This window comes from Pseudophryne corroboree, chromosome 1 (assembly GCF_028390025.1).
Source record: "Pseudophryne corroboree isolate aPseCor3 chromosome 1, aPseCor3.hap2, whole genome shotgun sequence".
Taxonomy (NCBI): Eukaryota; Metazoa; Chordata; class Amphibia; order Anura; family Myobatrachidae; genus Pseudophryne; species Pseudophryne corroboree.
In genome coordinates this window covers 627,887,018-627,907,562 of record NC_086444.1, presented here as the reverse complement: position 1 = coordinate 627,907,562, position 20,545 = coordinate 627,887,018, and the positions used below count along the sequence as shown (strand labels likewise).

At 47.6% G+C, this 20,545-nt stretch overlaps 1 protein-coding gene across 3 annotated transcripts in view; it reads right to left on the bottom strand.

The window, feature by feature from the left end:
* Positions 1–20,545, bottom strand: part of CHERP (calcium homeostasis endoplasmic reticulum protein) — a 142,394-nt gene that overhangs the window by 108,010 nt on the left and 13,839 nt on the right. For all 3 annotated transcript variants that reach the window (XM_063914510.1, XM_063914508.1, XM_063914509.1), the window contains exons 5-7: positions 15,431–15,582; positions 13,794–13,905; positions 1,296–1,385 (exon numbers count right to left, since the gene is read on the bottom strand). In XM_063914510.1, coding sequence (XP_063770580.1) covers positions 1,296–1,385; positions 13,794–13,905; positions 15,431–15,582 — 354 coding nt within the window. The remainder of the gene's footprint in view (positions 1–1,295; positions 1,386–13,793; positions 13,906–15,430; positions 15,583–20,545) is intronic.

Here is a 20,545-nt window from a genome sequence, read left to right as displayed (position 1 = left end):
GTGTGTACAGTCAGCGGGCTGTGAAGGAAAAGCACCACTGCTGCACTGGCATTTAATGAGTCCCCCCTGTGGTCTCTGCATACTTATCCTGCAGATAGTATATGGAGCCACAGTAGCTCTGCCCTCCCTTTGTAGTGTCTTGTCAGCGAGAGACCACGCCGCTGTGCATGGAGACCCCCGCGGCCCTGCTGATTCCTCCGTGTGCGCGGTCAGCAGGAGACCGCGCCGCTGCCTGTGCAAGGTGACCCCGCCGTGGCCCTGCTGATTTTCCCCAGTGCACACGGTCAGCGGGAGACCGCGCCGCTGCCTGATCAGGGACACTGCTCCGCAGCTATCTCACACTGTGCAAAGTCAGTGGGGCTGAGCAGGGAGCATGCTACTGTCCGAGAGACAGTGTTTCTCTCACAAACTCGATACTCTGTGGCAGCTTGATGCTGTTCTGTTAACCCGGACCTCACTTCTCTAATTAAGTGGCGAAGGGACCTGAGGCTTAAAGAGAGAGACTTACTCTCCAACATCCATAAAATACAATAAAAGAAAAGAAAACAGAGTAGATTCTAATTGAGCTGGAGTTCAGTCAGCAGTGACCAGCTCACTCGGCACAAATTCAAAACTAAGGGATGATGGGGGATAGAGGGGGAGGAGCCCGTTTCACTTAGTTTATTTAAAGTGTCAGCTTCCTGTAAGCCACCATCATCACCCTACAGTCTTGAACTTGTGTCAGTGTCCCCTAGTGGCTGACAGAAAAACATATAACAGAATATCTAGACACTATCTAAAGAGTAGAGGACTGCGACGACTATTTAGAACGTTGCAATGTAACAGAATTGTAATAAAGGAAGGGGGATAATGAGGATACTAAGCGCTGGATCAATTACCAAAGTATAGATTATACTCATAATATTAGAAAACACACTGTCCATAATCAATAATTCTCAAAAGGTATGAGTGAGTAGTATCTCATGTGGAGGTGCTCCCCTGAGAGTATGCATTTAATCACAGGACAAAAGAGGACAGAACTCTGCTTTCAATTAGAGTGATAATACTCTATCAACCGCTGTGTGGATGATTGAGTATTATCACTCTAACTGAAATAATTGCTCCATATGTCGCTTGCTACTCGGATATTTTAATTAAGCTCACCATTTAGGTTTTTGTCAATTTGCCTGTTTGGTGTATAGATTAAACTTAATCTATACCATTTTTAATAAAAGTTATATATTAAATTGACTGACCAGTGTGCCCCCACAAAAAGGAGAACTCTTTCCTCTTTTGCTGCAATATAACAGAATTACCTGATGCTGTCCCAAGCCTAGAGCAGGGCTCTGCAATTGCTGAATTGTTGCCTCATCGAAGTAGCCATTTTTTTCCCAAAGCTGGAGCAACTAAGGATGGAAAAGGTAACTTGTCATAGGTTTATGGGATAAATTCATACATTGACTACTAAAAGAAAAAGGGTGCATGCAATGTTTTCATCCAGGCTACCCAATGCAAAATAGGGAATTTTGTTTACTTACCGTAAAATCTCTCTCTCCGATTCCATCTGGGGGACGCTGCGCACTTACTGATGGGTTAGAGTGTGTGGGAGTTTGGCACAGAACCTAAAGAAGACTAACTCCCTTCCCCCTCTAACGCCTCCCATCTGCATCCTGTTCAAGAATTACCTCAGTTAACGTTTAGCAAAGCCGAAAGAGAGAACAGACCATAACCAATAACCCAGACAAAAATACGGGAGGGATCGCAGCGTCCCCCAGATGGAATCTGAGAAAGATTTTACGGCAAGTAAACAAAAATCCCTATTTCTCTTTCAGCCATCTGGGGGACGCTGCACACTTACTAATAGGATTTTCCAAAGCAAGCTAATTAGAGGAGGGAGACCCAGACGGCATAGCGGTCTGTAAAATTTGACGCCCCAACAGAGGCAGTCTCCAATCCAAAAATATGAAAACGGCAGAACTTTGTGAAAGTGTGCACGGATGACCAAGTCGCCGCTCTACACAGTTGCTCGACAGATGCACCTCCGCGAACAGCCCAGGAGGCTCCAACCACCCTAGTCGATTGAGCTGTCAGGAGGTCAGGAACGGGAACAGTAGAGGATACATAGGCCTGTCTAATAGCAAAGGTCACCCAATGAGCCACCGTGTTCTTAGAAGCCGGTCAGTCACGTTTGGGTGTTTCAATCAAAACCAACAAGGTATCTGTACGGCGACTAGAGTCAAAAATGCGTAAGGCCCTAACAACGTCCAATAATGCCAAATGACTATCCTCTCCCGAAGAAATTGGAAGAAACGCCGGAAGTGCAATGTCCCGACTCAGGTGGAAAACAGACAACCTTTGGCAAGAAGGAAGGCTTTCTACGCAAGACCACTTGATCATGAAAAACCAACAAATGCGGCCTGCAAGGAAGCGCTGCTAACTCTGAAACACGTCTAGTCGATGCAATGGCCAAAAGAAAAACCACCTTAAGAGTAAGGTACCGCAATTCTACAGATTCCTGTGGTTCAAATGGAGCCTTCTGAAGAGCCTTAAGAACTAAATTTAAATCCCAAGAGGAAACAAACGGAGGTTGAATCCTAAGCATCCCCTGAAGGAACGTCTGGACCTCCGGAATGAGAGCCAATCTTTTTTGAAAAGCACCGACAAGGCCGAAACTTGCCCTATAAGGGAAGAAAGACGAAGTCTTTTAGTCAGACCATCCTGCAGGAAAGACAAGGTAAGCGAAAGAGGTTCGTCGACAACCCACGTTTCTCACACCAAGCAATGTAGATACGCCACACCCTGTGATAAATTCGAGAGGTGACTAGTTTCCAAACTTGGAGCATAGTGATCTCGGCTGGTGGTGAGAAACCTTTAGCTCTTAGAATGCAGGATTCAAGAACCATGCCGTCAAAGCCAGACAATTTAAATAGTGGTGGCAACAACGTCCTTGTAGAAGATCTGATCTCAATGGTAGACGAAACAGTTCCTCAGTCACCATGCTGTGCAGAAGAGTGTACCACTGGCGACGAGGCCAGTCCGGAGTTAAAAGAATTACCGGCAGACCTTCTCTCCGGATGCACTGAAATAGCCGTGTGATTAGAGGAATTGTCGAGAACACATATCCCAGCTGAAACCGCCATGGAGCTGTCAAGGCATCGATTAGCGCTGCCTGAGGTACCTTAGTTCGTGATCCGTACCGAGGGAGTTTTCTGTTGAGACAAGACGCCATGAGGTCGATGTCGGGAGTACCCCAGAGACACCAGAGTTAGAAAGACCTCTTGATGAAGCTCCCATTCTCCTGATGGACCATGTGACGGCTTAAGAAGTCTGTTTCCCAGTATTCCACTCCCGGAATGTGAACTGCGGAGAAGTTCGGAACCCAATGTTCCGCCCACTGGAGAATATGGGAGACTTACTTCACGGCTTTCCAGCTTCGAGTTCCACCTTGTCTGTTTATGTAAGCCACCGCCGTGGTGTTGTCCGATTGAATGCATACCGGACGCTGGTTTGTACCTGAAGCAGAGCATACCGGATTGCTCTCAATTCCAAGATGTTGATTGGCAACGTCGATTCCTGGCTGTTCCAGATGCCCTGGAAGTGCTGAAATTGAAACACCACCCCCCAACCCATGAGGCTGGCATCCGTGGTGACCATCATCCAAGACCAAATAGTGAATGCCGCCCCCTTGGTCAGATTGGGACTGTGAAGCCACCAATGGAGAGACTGACAAGTCTGAACCGACAAACGGAAGAATTGCAAGTCAAGATGTGGTCCCATTCAAGCTTAACAGCTGAGAATCTGAGCTTGAAGGGAGTCAAGCATGGAATCTGGCATATGGCACTGCCTCAAAGGTTGCCACCATCTTGCCCAACACTTGCATACACCGGAGAACTGAGACCATCGGCAACTGTAACAGGGATCGGATTCTGGATTGTAGCTCTAGATCTTTTGAATGGTAATAAACTAAATGAAAGCACCTGTCTAATGAATTGTGATGCCGTGCTGTGTGTACAGTCAGCGGGCTGTGAAGGAAAAGCACCACTGCTGCACTGGCATTTAATGAGTCCCCCCTGCGGTCTCTGCATACTTATCCTGCAGTTAGTATTTGAGCCACAGCAGCTCTGCCCCCCCTTTTGTAGTGTCTTGTCAGCAGGAGACCGCACCGCTGTGCATGGAGACCCCGCGGACCTGCTGATTCCTCTGTGTGCGCGGTCAGCGGGAGACCGCGCCACTGCCTGATCAGGGAGACCGCGCCGCAGCTATCTCACGCTGTGCAAAGTCAGTGGGGCTGAGCAGGGAGTATGCTACTGTCCGAGAGACAGTGTTTCTCTCACAAAAGCATGGGAGAGGAGTGACGAAAAAGCGGCGTGGGACTGGTTCCTCGAGGTCCCAAAACATATCCTCGGGATACGACCCCCGTCACCCACCGATCTGGCTTCGACAGGAGCCACACTTCCTTGCACTGTAGTAACCGATCCCCAACCACCAAGGATTCCTCCGGAGACCTCAAAGCGACATGTGGTAGGCTTGTCGGTAGACTTGACAGCTGGCAGTCTAATTGCCTGGGTTCCCCTACCTCGGAATGCTCCTCTACATGGAAATCTTGAAAAGTCTTGAAAGGACTGGAAACTTCCCCTGCCTTGAGCACGAAAGGACCAAAACGTTGTTGGTTTCGGCTTTTGAGGAGCAACTAGAAGAAACCTGGCTCTTGCCCCCAGTGGTATTGGAGATACTTTTTTGTAAGTTCTGAGCCAAAGAGAAATTCTCCTTCAAAAGGGAATGGATGTTAAAGTCTGTTTGGAATTGGAGTCAGCGTTCAAAACCTGAAGCCAGAGTGAATGCCTTGCCACTACCGCTAAAGCAGATACACGTGATTGGAGCGAGGCAGAGTCCAACAAGGCTTCACCTACATAAGTGAGTGCATCAGAAATTTGTTCTGCTAATTGAATAGCCTCTGATGGATCGTCGGATTGCATTCCAGATACAACCCGTGCTAGCCTGTCATCCACGGCTTTAAGGACCCAAGCGCCGGCTAGGATTGGACATAAGGCGAACATGGATATAATTACAGGTTGAGTATACCTTATCCAAAATGCTTGGGACCAGAGGTATTTTGGATATCGGATTTTTCCGTATTTTGGAATAATTGCATACCATAATGAGATATCATGGTGATGGGACCTAAATATAAGCACAGAATGCATTTATGTTTCATATACACCTTGTACACACAGCCTGAAGGTCATTTTAGCCAATATTTTTTATAACTTTGTGCATTAAACAAAGTGTGTGTACATTCACACAATTCATTTATGTTTCTTATACACCTTATACTCACAGCCTGAAGGTCATTTAATACAATATTTTTAATAACTTTGTGTATTAAACAAGGTTTGTGTACATTGAGCCATCAAAAAACAAAAGTTTCACTATCTCACTCAAAAAAGTCCGTATTTCGGAATATTCCGTATTTCGGATATTTGGATATGGGATACTCAACCTGTATAAGGATAAGGCGAACATGGATTTAAAAAAAAAAAAAATCGCCTTTATTTTCCTATCCGTAGGATCCTTCAGTGTCACTGATTGTACTGAAGGGCTAACCGTAGCCTTCACCAGATGTGTAATAGGAGCATCCACTTTCGGGGCTGATTCCCAGAATTTTGTGTCTTCCTCCGCAAATGGGTACAGAAATCTCAATTTCTTCTTAGGAGCTTGAAACCGCGAATCTGGCAAAAGCCAAGGCTCTTAAAATATCTGCAAATAATTATAGGAAGGGAAAACTCCCTGTATTTCAGAGTGTGGGCTGTGTAGCATCCCCCGCTGTGTCTGTCCAGCCAGCATGAAGAAGATGGCGTCTGCAGCTTGAGGTGAATGAGGTGGGCGGGCGGCAATACGTGGCTGAGCGGGGAAGAGAAAGACGGGAAGTTGCTAACTCCCCTTCTGCATCCCACCGTGGCTAGCCTATACATTCCCTTCAGTAGAAGGACCTCCTCGCACTGTACCGTGGGACGCGGCTCTAGGGAAACGAGCAGTGGGAGCGGGAATGAACCACTCCATCTGCTCTAACAAAAGCCCACTGCCTCCTCTCATACAAGCGTGCATTGCAGTGGGAAAGGTCACTAGCGCCCCACAGTTTACACAGTCACCACATCTCACAGTGCCGTAATACACACACCCGCAGAGCGAAAAGGGCATGGGGTACACAGCATTCATAATATCAGTGGACGCAACAGTCCAACACTGCCCAGGCAGGTTGTGGCTGTCTACCTGAGAAGTGCCTCCTCAGATCTCTGCCCGGAAGAAGTAAGCCCCAGAGACCTTTATTATGGTGGCTTCTCAGAGGTGGGAAAAATTCTTATCTTGATAACCCCACTCCTACCATACTTGTCACCTGTACACAGGGACTAAATAAGTAACAAAACTGAAATCAAAACAAAAGAAACCTAGCTAAAAACTATAGGCAAAAAAAACCTGTGCCTGTACTCCTCAGACACAAAACTAAAACCGAGGTCATTCTTGAACAGGATGCATATGGGAGGGGTTAGAGGAAGGAGGAGTTCGTCTTCTATAGGTTCTGTGCTAAACTCCCTTGCCACACACTCTAACCCATCAGTAAGTGCGCAGCGTCCCACAGATGGATGAAAGAGAAAATAAAATTAGATAAGGACTGATGTACCAGTATAGCAGTTACCAATATTCCTCACACAGAGAAGGTTTAATGAGTGCTGTAGACCAGTGGTTCCCGAACTCTGTCCTCAAGGACCCCCAACAGTTCATGTCTGTCACCTTGCAGGTGCATAGATGTATTTTCATTACTCACCGACACACAATAAAAGATCCACAGGTGGAGCCAATTATTTCACTTGTGATACTGTAGGGAGACCTGGAAAATGTGAACTGTTGGGGGTCCTTGAGGACAGAGTTTGTGAACCACTGCTGTAGACTATGTAAGCGCACCTTTTTTTGGGTTCTTTTTGTGATTATTGCCTAAACTGTCAGAATGAATACATGTCTATTACATGTCGCCAATTAAACATGTACTTAAAAAACCACATAAAATGTAAAATAAGATTTTACTTACCGATAAATCTATTTCTCGGAGTCCGTAGTGGATGCTGGGGTTCCTGAAAGGACCATGGGGAATAGCGGCTCCGCAGGAGACAGGGCACAAAAAGTAAAGCTTTTTCAGATCAGGTGGTGTGCACTGGCTCCTCCCCCTATGACCCTCCTCCAGACTCCAGTTAGGTACTGTGCCCGGACGAGCGTACACAATAAGGGAGGATTTTGAATCCCGGGTAAGACTCATACCAGCCACACCAATCACACCGTACAACCTGTGATCTAAACCCAGTTAACAGTACGATAACAGCGGAGCCTCTGAAAGATGGCTTCCTTCAACAATAACCCGAATTAGTTAACAATAACTATGTACAATTTATGCAGATAATCCGCACTTGGGATGGGCGCCCAGCATCCACTACGGACTCCGAGAAATAGATTTATCGGTAAGTAAAATCTTATTTTCTCTATCGTCCTAGTGGATGCTGGGGTTCCTGAAAGGACCATGGGGATTATACCAAAGCTCCCAAACGGGCGGGAGAGTGCGGATGACTCTGCAGCACCGAATGAGAGAACTCCAGGTCCTCCTTAGCCAGAGTATCAAATTTGTAAAATTTTACAAACGTGTTCTCCCCTGACCACGTAGCTGCTCGGCAAAGTTGTAATGCCGAGACCCCTCGGGCAGCCGCCCAAGATGAGCCCACCTTCCTTGTGGAGTGGGCCTTTACAGATTTAGGCTGTGGCAGGCCTGCCACAGAATGTGCAAGTTGGATTGTGCTACAGATCCAACGAGCAATCGTCTGCTTAGACGCAGGAGCACCCATCTTGTTGGGTGCATACAATATAAACAACGAGTCAGATTTTCTGACTCCAGCTGTCCTTGCAATATATATTTTTAATGCTCTGACAACGTCCAGTAACTTGGAGTCCTCCAAGTCACTTGTAGCCGCAGGCACTACAATAGGCTGGTTCAGATGAAATGCTGACACCACCTTAGGGAGAAAATGCGGACGAGTCCGCAGTTCTGCCCTGTCCGAATGGAAAATCAGATATGGGCTTTTGTAAGATAAAGCTGCCAATTCTGACACTCTCCTGGCAGAAGCCAGGGCTAGAAGCATGGTCACTTTCCAAGTGAGATATTTCAAATCCACCTTATTTAGTGGTTCAAACCAATGAGATTTTAGAAAGTCCAAAACCACATTGAGATCCCACGGTGCCACTGGAGGCACCACAGGGGCTGTATATGCAGCACTCCCTTAACAAAGGTCTGGACTTCAGGGACTGAAGCCAATTCTTTTTGAAAGAAAATCGACAGGGCCGAAATTTGAACCTTAATAGATCCCAATTTGAGACCCATAGACAATCCTGATTGCAGGAAATGTAGGAATCGACCCAGTTGAAATTCCTCCGTCGGAGCACTCCGATCTTCGCACCACGCAACATATTTTCGCCAAATTCGGTGATAATGTTGCACGGTTACTTCCTTCCTTGCTTTAATCAAAGTAGGAATGACTTCTTCCGGCATGCCTTTTTCCTTTAGGATCCGGCGTTCAACCGCCATGCCGTCAAACGCAGCTGCGGTAAGTCTTGAAACAGACAGGGACCCTGCTGAAGCAAGTCCCTCCTTAGAGGTAGAGGCCACGGATCTTCCGTGATCATCTCTTGAAGTTCCGGGTACCAAGTCCTTCTTGGCCAATCCGGAACCACTAGTATCGTTCTTACGCCTCTTTGCCGTATAATTCTCAATACTTTTGGTATGAGAGGCAGAGGAGGAAACACATACACCGACTGGTACACCCAAGGCGTTACCAGCGCGTCCACAGCTATTGCCTGCGGATCTCTTGACCTGGCGCAATACCTGTCCAGTTTTTTGTTGAGGCGAGACGCCATCATGTCCACCATTGGTCTTTCCCAACGGGTTACCAGCATGTGGAAGACTTCTGGATGAAGTCCCCACTCTCCCGGGTGAAGATCGTGTCTGCTGAGGAAGTCTGCTTCCCAGTTGTCCACTCCCGGGATGAACACTGCTGACAGTGCTATCACATGATTCTCTGCCCAGCGAAGAATCCTTGCAGCTTCTGCCATTGCACTCCTGCTTCTTGTGCCGCCCTGTCTGTTCACATGGGCGACTGCCGTGATGTTGTCCGACTGGATCAACACCGGTTTTCCCTGAAGCAGAGGTTCTGCCTGGCTTAGAGCATTGTATATTGCTCTTAGTTCCAGAATGTTTATGTGAAGAGACGTTTCCAGGCTTGTCCATACTCCCTGGAAGTTTCTTCCTTGTGTGACTGCTCCCCAGCCTCTCAGGCTGGCGTCCGTGGTCACCAGGATCCAATCCTGTATGCCGAATCTGCGGCCCTCCAATAGATGAGGACTCTGCAACCACCACAGAAGAGACACCCTTGTCCTTGGAGACAGGGTTATCCGTAGGTGCATCTGAAGATGCGACCCTGACCATTTGTCCAACAGATCCCTTTGGAAAATTCTTGCGTGGAATCTGCCGAATGGAATTGCTTCGTAAGAAGCCACCATTTTTCCCAGGACTCTTGTGCATTGATGTACAGACACCTTTCCTGGTTTTAGGAGGTTCCTGACAAGCTCGGATAACTCCTTGGCTTTTTCCTCCGGGAGAAAAACCTTTTTCTGAACCGTGTCCAGAATCATCCCTAGGAACAGCAGACGAGTTGTCGGCATTAACTGGGATTTTGGAATATTCAGAATCCACCCGTGCTGTTTTAGCACTTCTTGAGACAGTGCTAATCCCATCTCTAGCTGTTCTCTGGACCTCGCCCTTATTAGGAGATCGTCCAAGTATGGGATAATTAATACGCCTTTTCTTCGAAGAAGAATCATCATCTCGGCCATTACCTTTGTAAAGATCCGAGGTGCCGTGGACAATCCGAACGGCAGCGTCTGAAACTGATAGTGACAGTTTTGTACAACGAACCTGAGGTACCCCTGGTGTGAGGGGTAAATTGGAACGTGGAGATACGCATCCTTGATGTCCAAGGATACCATAAAGTCCCCCTCTTCCAGGTTCGCTATCACTGCTCTGAGTGACTCCATCTTGAACTTGAACTTCTTTATGTACAGGTTCAATGACTTCAGATTTAGAATAGGCCTTACCGAGCCATCCGGCTTCGGTACCACAAAAAGAGTGGAATAATACCCCTTCCCTTGTTGTAGAAGAGGTACCTTGACTATCACCTGCTGAGAGTACAGCTTGTGAATGGCTTCCAAAACCGTCTCCCTTTCGGAGGGGGACGTTGGTAAAGCAGACTTCAGGAAACGGCGAGGTGGATCTGTCTCTAATTCCAACCTGTACCCTTGAGATATTATCTGCAGGATCCAGGGATCTACCTGCGAGTGAGCCCACTGCGCGCTGTAATTTTTGAGACGACCGCCCACCGTCCCCTTGAGAAGCCCCAGCGTCATGCTGAGGCTTTTGTAGAAGCCGGGGAGGGCTTCTGTTCCTGGGAAGGAGCTGCGTGTTGCTGTCTCTTCCCTCGACCTCTGCCTCGTGGCAGATATGAATAGCCCTTTGCTCTCTTATTTTTAAAGGAACGAAAGGGCTGCGGTTGAAAAGTCGGTGCCTTTTTCTGTTGGGGAGTGACTTGAGGTAGAAAGGTGGATTTCCCGGCTGTAGCCGTGGCCACCAAATCTGATAGACCGACTCCAAATAACTCCTCCCCTTTATACGGCAAAACTTCCATATGCCGTTTTGAATCCGCATCGCCTGTCCACTGTCGCGTCCATAAAGCTCTTCTGGCCGAAATGGACATAGCACTTACCCGTGATGCCAGTGTGCAGATATCCCTCTGTGCATCACGCATATAAAGAAATGCATCCTTTATTTGTTCTAACGACAGTAAAATATTGTCCCTGTCCAGGGTATCAATATTTTCAATCAGGGACTCTGACCAAACTACCCCAGCACTGCCCATCCAGGCAGTCGCTACAGCTGGTCGTAGTATAACACCTGCATGTGTGTATATACTTTTTTGGATATTTTCCATCCTCCTATCTGATGGATCTTTAAGTGCGGCCGTCTCAGGAGAGGGTAACGCCACTTGTTTAGATAAGCGTGTTAGCGCCTTGTCCACCCTAGGAGGTGTTTCCCAGCGCTCCCTAACCTCTGGCGGGAAAGGGTATAATGCCAATAATTTCTTTGAAATTATCAGCTTTTTATCAGGGGCAACCCACGCTTCATTACACACGTCATTTAATTCTTCTGATTCAGGAAAAACTATAGGTAGTTTTTTCATACCCCACATAATACCCTGTTTAGTGGTACCTGTAGTATCAGCTAAATGTAACGCCTCCTTCATTGCCAAAATCATATAACGTGTGGCCCTACTGGAAAATACGGTTGATTCGTCACCGTCACCACTGGAGTCATCGCCTGTGTCTGGGTCTGTGTCGACCGACTGAGGCAAAGGGCGTTTCACAGCCCCTGACGGTGTTTGAGTCGCCTGGACAGGCACTAATTGATTGTCCGGCCGCCTCATGTCGTCAAACGACTGCTTTAGCGTGTTGACACTATCCCGTAGTTCCATAAATAAAGGCATCCATTCTGGTGTCGACTCCCTAGGGGGTGACATCCTCATATTTGGCAATTGCTCCGCCTCCACACCAATATCGTCCTCATACATGTCGACACACACGTACCGACACAGCAGACACACAGGGAATGCTCCTAACGAAGACAGGACCCACTAGCCCTTTGGGGAGACAGAGGGAGAGTTTGCCAGCACACACCAAAAGCGCTATATATATATCAGGGATAGCCTTATAATAAGTGCTCCCTTATAGCTGCTTTGTTATATCAAAATATCGCCATAAATTTGCCCCCCCCTCTCTGTTTTACCCTGTTTCTGTAGTGCAGTGCAGGGGAGAGACTTGGGAGCCGTCCTGACCAGCGGAGCTGTGAGAGGAAATGGCGCCGTGTGCTGAGGAGATAGGCCCCGCCCCTTTTCTGGCGGGCTCGTCTCCCGCTATTTAGAAAAATTAGGCAGGGGTTAAATATCTCCATATAGCCCTAGGGGCTATATGTGAGGTATTTTTAGCCTTTATAGGTAATCATTTGCCTCCCAGGGCGCCCCCCTCCCAGCGCCCTGCACCCTCAGTGACTGCCGTGTGAAGTGTGCTGAGAGGAAAATGGCGCACAGCTGCAGTGCTGTGCGCTACCTTTTGAAGACTGCAGGAGTCTTCAGCCGCCGATTCTGGACCTCTTCTGACTTCAGCATCTGCAAGGGGGCCGGCGGCGCGGCTCCGGTGACCATCCAGGCTGTACCTGTGATCGTCCCTCTGGAGCTTGATGTCCAGTAGCCAAGAAGCCAATCCATCCTGCACGCAGGTGAGTTGACTCCTTCTCCCCTCAGTCCCTCGCTGCAGTGATCCTGTTGCCAGCAGGAATCACTGTAAAATAAAAAACCTAGCTAAACTTTTTCTAAGCAGCTCTTTAGGAGAGCCACCTAGATTGCACCCTTCTCGGCCGGGCACAAAAATCTAACTGGAGTCTGGAGGAGGGTCATAGGGGGAGGAGCCAGTGCACACCACCTGATCTGAAAAAGCTTTACTTTTTGTGCCCTGTCTCCTGCGGAGCCGCTATTCCCCATGGTCCTTTCAGGAACCCCAGCATCCACTAGGACGATAGAGAAATTACCGTATATACTCGAGTATAAGTCGACCCGAATATAAGCCGAGGCACCTAATTTTACCACAAAAACCTGGGAAAACGTATTGACTCGAGTATAAGCCTAGGGTGGGGAATGCAGCTCTAGCCGTACACAGCCCTCATACTGCCAGATATGCCCCCACACTGCCAGATATGCCCCCTCAATGCCACATATGCCCCCTCAATGCCACATATGCCCCCTCAATGCCACATATGCCCCCTCAATGCCACATATGCCCCCTCAATGCCACATATGCTCACCCAGTGCCAGTTACTTACCTTCCACCGCTCCCGCGCTGTCTTGTGAAGGAGGGACACGGAGGGTACAGCGCGCGCCTCTCCTGTCTCCCTCCTGCATCTCCGGCGGCCGCGGCGGGTCTGTTATATGAAGTGCCGGTTCGTGAGCCAATCAGAGCTCACGAACGGGTACTTCATTTAATAGAACCGCCGCTGCCGCCAGAGACGCAGGAGGGACACAGGAGAGGCACGCGCTGTGCCCTCCGTGTCCCTCCTTCCACTGACTCGAGTATAAGCCGAGGGGGCTTTTTCAGCACAAAAAAAAAGTGCTGAAAAAGTCGGCTTATACTCTAGTATATACGGTACTCTAATAACGTTCACACTGATCACTGATGCCAATATATTTACTATTTAAGCCTACACCATTAGTGGGTAATACATGTCATTTCACAAGAATTCTCTTTAAAAACCAAGATGTAGCAAAGACTGTAAATGTAGTGTAATCCATGGTATCTAATGGAAGCATGGTGGAAAATCTCATCATCTAGAGTTCTGATGCAATGCTTCAATGTAATAATATATCACACAAACTTGGATGAATAGCTCAGAAATAAGGCTCATGAACGGTGTTTGGTTGCCAACTAATCTACCAACTACCAGTCACTCTATTAGTCCTGGTTTATTTTTGCTATCACTTTACAGCGACTCCAAAACCCTGTCATTGTATTGCACAGTAAAAAGTTATTCGAAAAAGGAGCTAGCTAATTTAATGGGTGTGTTTGTTGTCTCTTGTATTAGACAGAGAGCGCCTAAGATTTGGGACTAAAGTGATACTCACACGGGCAATCTTCTGCTGCTTGTCCTCCTCCACCGCTAGAAAGCTGGTACAGTAAATAGGAACAACAACTTTCTGAAGAGCAGCCAGAAGTTCCCGCGCTTGCTTCCTCTGACTGTAAGAAAAGCCGGAAATATTGTAAGATCATATTACTCTTTTGGTTATGAAGTATACATGCTACAGATAGAAATGTATTATTAGGGCAGAATTAAAATCTTTTATTGCCCCGATCTCCTGTCTAAAGTGAGGGGAGATCGCGGGGGCAATATTGTATGCCCCCCCCCCCCCCTGTTATCGCGCTGATCGCACCCATAAGAGACGGGTTTAGCCGCGTAAAGCAGCTAAACCCGACTAAAGACATGAGCACAATTGTGAAAAGTCCCGTTTGGGCTTCCAAACGGGTCACTTTTCGCGCATTTCAGCTTACCACCCCTGGGGGTGGTAAGCTGAAATGCTGATATCGCACCCATCGGCAGTAACATTTGAATACTGCCGGCGGGCGCGATGGAGGCGGGAGGGGAGCTGCAAGATTAGAATCCCGACCTTAGAATTCAAATAAACTTCCTGCAGGTGAACTACTGACATAAGAATGATCAGAATTGGAGCTCATTTTTTTGGCCATGTTTAATACTGATGTAGATGTGCTGGACCTTTGAACATTAAGTTATAGCAGTTCAATAGTCTGCATACAGACACTATACATTGGGACCAGGATAAGATCACAGCCTTTATGTCCAACACACTGCTAGGGCACCTGACTAATCAAACCGTTCTCTTTGAGATTGTGTTGCCCTGAGATCAAGCACAGAAACTGTAACTACAGAGGAGTACGCCATCCCAAAAATACTTATTTACGATACATTAACACTACTGCACAATACTGCCATAATTCAGAAAAAAATGCATAATGTTTACTTTAGCCACATTTCTCACAACTGTATGTCAACTTTGAACAACAGTATTTGCCTACATAACAAGGATTACGGCTAATTTTCCAGTGAAAGTTCTAGTTAAATACAGTACATCCCTTTCCTGGATACTAAAGCTTGACCCTGAAAATAAAATAGTTGTTTATATAATTTATATGAAATACAATTTTTAGCAATACAGATGCATACCGATTCTCACCAGAATTATTTTTTCCATCCAGATAAGCCACACAGCGTGAGATGCCTGGTGGGAGTGAGAGGCCAGGTCCCATGCAACTCTGTTAGCGTTGGGCATCTTTTTTGCCAAACATACTTCTTAGCTGCAACTAAGATGTACCAGGAGACTGTGCGGATTACTATGATAGGTGACATTTGTATATTGTATGTGACAGAGTCTGTATAGAGAGCACAACGGACCTCGTATTTGAAAGAAGCTGCGGCTGCTGCATTGTAGCACTTCGTAAACAGATTCTGGGACTCGCACAGAGATATACAGGGGTCGCATATCAAATGAATCAGCAGAGTCTCCTGGTGCGTCCTAGCACGACGCTAGCAGGGTTGCACGGGACCTGGTGCACCAAGTAGGGTAGTTTATACATGCTAGTATGTACTAAATAATGTAACAAGGAGTTTTATTTTTAGTAGGTGTAGGGCACCGATGTTGTCGGCATGCACAGATCTAATGTACGGATTTCCATGCATATTGCTTACCAGTGATGTAATACGTCATTAGTCAAGTAAATAAGATGCAGGCGCAATTCAAAGCGTGCCCCATCAGCCGTGATACGATTGCGGAGATGACCAGCCATCAGTTCACAGTGTTGAGGGGACTTTGCGTTGCTGAACATCCAATTCTTGCCAGCCTACAACATAAAACATAAAACCTTTACAATGAACTTGTCACTATGAATAAGCAGCTGTTATCCAACAGTACAGTAAAAGCAAAAATAAGAATTTACTTACCGATAATTCTATTTCTCATAGTCCGTAGTGGATGCTGGGACTCCGTAAGGACCATGGGGAATAGCGGCTCCGCAGGAGACTGGGCACAAAAGTAAAAGCTTGAACTAGCTGGTGTGCACTGGCTCCTCCCCCTATGACCCTCCTCCAAGCCTCAGTTAGGATACTGTGCCCGGACGAGCGTACATAATAAGGAAGGATATTGAATCCCGGGTAAGACTCATACCAGCCACACCAATCACACCGTACAACCTGTGATCTGAACCCAGTTAACAGTATGATAAACGAAGGAGCCTCTGAAAAGATGGCTCACAACAATAATAACCCGAATTTTGTAACAATAACTATATACAAGTATTGCAGACAATCCGCACTTGGGATGGGCGCCCAGCATCCACTACGGACTATGAGAAATAGAATTATCGGTAAGTAAATTCTTATTTTCTCTAACGTCCTAAGTGGATGCTGGGACTCCGTAAGGACCATGGGGATTATACCAAAGCTCCCAAACGGGCGGGAGAGTGCGGATGACTCTGCAGCACCGAATGAGAGAACTCCAGGTCCTCCTCAGCCAGGGTATCAAATTTGTAGAATTTAGCAAACGTGTTTGCCCCTGACCAAGTAGCTGCTCGGCAAAGTTGTAAAGCCGAGACCCCTCGGGCAGCCGCCCAAGATGAGCCCACCTTCCTTGTGGAAAGGGCTTTTACAGATTTTGGCTGTGGCAGGCCTGCCACAGAATGCGCAAGCTGAATTGTACTACAAATCCAACGAGCAATCGTCTGCTTAGAAGCAGGAGCACCCAGCTTGTTGGGTGCATACAGGATAAACAGCGAGTCAGATTTCCTGACTCCAGCCGTCCTGGAAATATATATTTTGAGGGCCCTGACTACGTCCAGGAACTTGGAGTCCTCCAAGTCCCTAGTAGCCGCAGGCACCACAATAGGCTGGTTCACGTGAAACGCTGAAACCACCTTTGGGAGAAATTGAGGACGAGTCCTCAATTCTGCCCTATCCGTGTGAAAAATCAGGTAAGGGCTTTTATAAGATAAAGCCGCCAATTCTGAGACACGCCTGGCTGAAGCCAGGGCTAACAGCATTACCACCTTCCATGCGAGATATTTTAATTCCACAGTGGTGAGTGGTTCAAACCAATGTGACATTAGGAACCCCAAAACCACATTGAGATCCCAAGGTGCCACCGGGGGCACAAAAGGAGGCTGTATATGCAGTACCCCTTTGACAAACGTCTGGACTTCAGGCATTGAAGCCAGTTCTTTTTGGAAGAAAATCGACAGGGCCGAAATTTGAACTTTAATGGACCCTAATTTTAGGCCCATAGACAGTCCTGTTTGCAGGAAATGTAGGAAGCGACCCAGTTGAAATTCCTCTGTAGGGGCCTCTTTGGCCTCACACCACGCAACATATTTTCGCCAAATGCGGTGATAATGTTTTGCGGTTACATCCTTCCTGGCCTTTATCAGGGTAGGGATGACTTCTTCTGGAATGCCTTTTTCCTTCAGGATCCGGCGTTCAACCGCCATGCCGTCAAACGCAGCCGCGGTAAGTCTTGGAACAGACAAGGTCCCTGCTGGAGCAGGTCCTTTCTTAGAGGTAGAGGCCACGGGTCCTCCGTGAGCATCTCTTGAAGTTCCGGGTACCAAGTCCTTCTTGGCCAATCCGGAACCACGAGTATAGTTCTTACTCCTCTCCTTTTTATGATTCTCAGTACTTTTGGTATGAGAGGCAGAGGAGGGAACACATACACTGACTGGTACACCCATGGTGTTACCAGAGCGTCCACCGCTATTGCCTGAGGGTCCCTTGACCTGGCGCAATATCTGTCCAGTTTTTTGTTGAGACGGGACGCCATCATGTCCACCTTTGGTTTTTCCCAACGGTTTACCATCTCTTGGAAGACTTCTGGATGAAGTCCCCACTCCCCCGGGTGAAGGTCGTGTCTGCTGAGGAAGTCCGCTTCCCAGTTGTCCACTCCCGGAATGAACACTGCTGACAGTGCTATCACATGATTCTCCGCCCAGCGAAGAATCCTTGCAGCTTCTGCCATCGCCCTCCTGCTTCTCGTGCCGCCCTGTCTGTTTACGTGGGCGACTGACGTGATGTTGTCCGATTGGATCAATACCGCCTGACCCTGAAGCAGGGGTTTTGCTTGACTTAGGGCATTGTAAATGGCCCTTAGTTCCAGAATGTTTATATGAAGAGATGTTTCCATGCTTGACCACAAGCCCTGGAAATTTTGTCCCTGTGTGACTGCTCCCCAGCCTCTCAGGCTGGCATCCGTGGTCACCAGGATCCAATCCTGAATGCCGAATCTGCGGCCCTCTAGTAGATGAGCACTCTGCAGCCACCACAGAAGAGACACCCTTGTCCTTGGCGACAGGGTTATCCGCTGATGCATCTGAAGATGCGATCCGGACCATTTGTCCAGAAGATCCCACTGAAACGTTCTTGCATGGAATCTTCCAAATGGAATCGCTTCGTAAGAAGCCACCATTTTTCCCAGGACCCTCGTGCACTGATGCACTGACACCTGGCCTGGTTTTAGGAGATTCCTGACTAGCTCGGATAACTCCCTGGCCTTCTCCTCTGGGAGAAACACCTTTTTCTGGACTGTGTCCAGAATCATTCCTAGGAACAGGAGACGTGTCGTTGGAATCAGCTGCGATTTTGGAATATTTAGGATCCACCCGTGCTGACGTAACACTAACTGAGATAGTGCTACTCCGACTTCTAACTGTTCCCTGGACCTTGCCCTTATCAGGAGATCGTCCAAGTAAGGGATAATTAAAACGCCTTTTCTTCGAAGAAGAATCATCATTTCGGCCATTACCTTGGTAAAGACCCGAGGTGCCGTGGACAACCCAAACGGCAGCGTCTGAAACTGATAATGACAGTTTTGTACTACAAACCTGAGGTACCCTTGGTGAGAAGGGTAGATTGGGACGTGGAGATAAGCATCTTTGATGTCCAGAGACACCATATAGTCCCCTTCTTCCAGGTTTGCTATCACTGCTCTGAGTGACTCCATCTTGAATTTGAACCTCTTTATGTAAGTGTTCAAGGATTTTAGATTTAAAATTGGTCTCACCGAGCCGTCCGGCTTCGGTACCACAAACAGCGTGGAATAATACCCCTTTCCCTGTTGTAGGAGAGGTACCTTGATTATCACCTGCTGGGAATACAGCTTGTGAATGGCTTCCAAAACTGCCTCCCTGTCGGAGGGAGACTTTGGTAGAGCAGACTTCAGGAACCGGCGAGGGGGAGACGTCTCGAATTCCAGTTTGTACCCCTGTGATACTACCTGCAGAATCCAGGGGTCCACTTGCGAGTGAGCCCACTGCGCGTTGAAATTTTTGAGACGGGCCCCCACCGTGTCCGAGCCCGCTTGTAAAGCCCCAGCGTCATGCTGAAGACTTGGCAGAAGCAGAGGAGGGCTTCTGCTCCTGGGAAGAGGCTGCCTGGTGCAGTCTTTTTCCTCTTCCTCTGCCCCGGGGCAGAAATGAGTGGCCTTTTGCCCGCCTGTACTTATGGGAACGAAAGGACTGAGTTTGAAAAGATGGTGTCTTTTTCTGCTGAGAGGTGACCTGGGGTAAAAAGGTGGACTTTCCGGCCGTTGCCGTGGCCACCAGGTCCGATAGACCGGCCCCAAATAACTCCTCTCCTTTAAACGGCAATACTTCCATATGTCGTTTGGAATCCGCATCCCCTGACCACTGTCGCGTCCATAACGCTCTTCTGGCAGAAATGGACATAGCACTCACTCTTGATGCCAGGGTGCAAATATCCCTCTGTGCATCACGCATATATAGTAATGCATCCTTCAAATGCTCTATAGTTAGTAATATACTGTCCCTATCCAGGGTATCAATATTTTCAGTCAGGGAATCCGACCACGCCACTCCAGCACTGCACATCCAGGCTGATGCGATTGCTGGTCGCAGTATAACACCAGTATGTGTGTATATACCCTTCAGGATATTTTCCAGCCTTCTATCCGCTGGTTCTTTGAGGGCGGCCGTATCAGGAGACGGTAACGCTACTTGTTTAGATAAACGTGTGAGCGCTTTATCTACTTTAGGGGGTGTTTCCCAACGCGCCCTAACCTCTGGCGGGAAAGGGTATAGTGCCAATAATTTATTAGAGATTAGCACTTTTTTATTGGGGAAAACCCACGCTTTATCACACACCTCATTTAATTCATCTGACTCAGGAAAAGCTACTGGTAGTTTTTTCACTCCCCACATAATACCCTTCTTTGTGGTACTTGTAGTGTCAGAAATGTTCAATGCCTCCTTCATTGCCGTGATCATGTAACGTGTGGCCCTACTGGACATTACGTTTGTCTCCTCACCGTCGACACTGGACTCAGTATCCGTGTCTGGGTCTGTGTCGACCCACTGAGGTAACGGGCGTTTTATCGCCCCTGACGGTGTCTGAGATGCCTGGACAGGCACTAATTGATTTGTCGGCTGTCTCATGTCGTCAACAGTTTTTTGTAAAGTGCTGACATTGTCACGTAGTTCTTTAAATACAACCATCCAGTCAGGTGTCGACTCCCTAGGGGGTGACATCACTAATACAGGCAATTGCTCTACTTCCACATCATTTTCCTCCTCATACATGTCGACACAATCGTACCGACACCCAGCACACACACAGGGAATGCTCCGATAGAGGACAGGACTCCACTAGCCCTTTGGGGAGACAGAGGGAGAGTTTGCCAGCACACACCAGAGCGCTATATATATATATATATATATATATATATATATATATATATATATATATATATATATATATATATATATATATATATATATAGGGATAACCTTATATAAGTGTTACTCC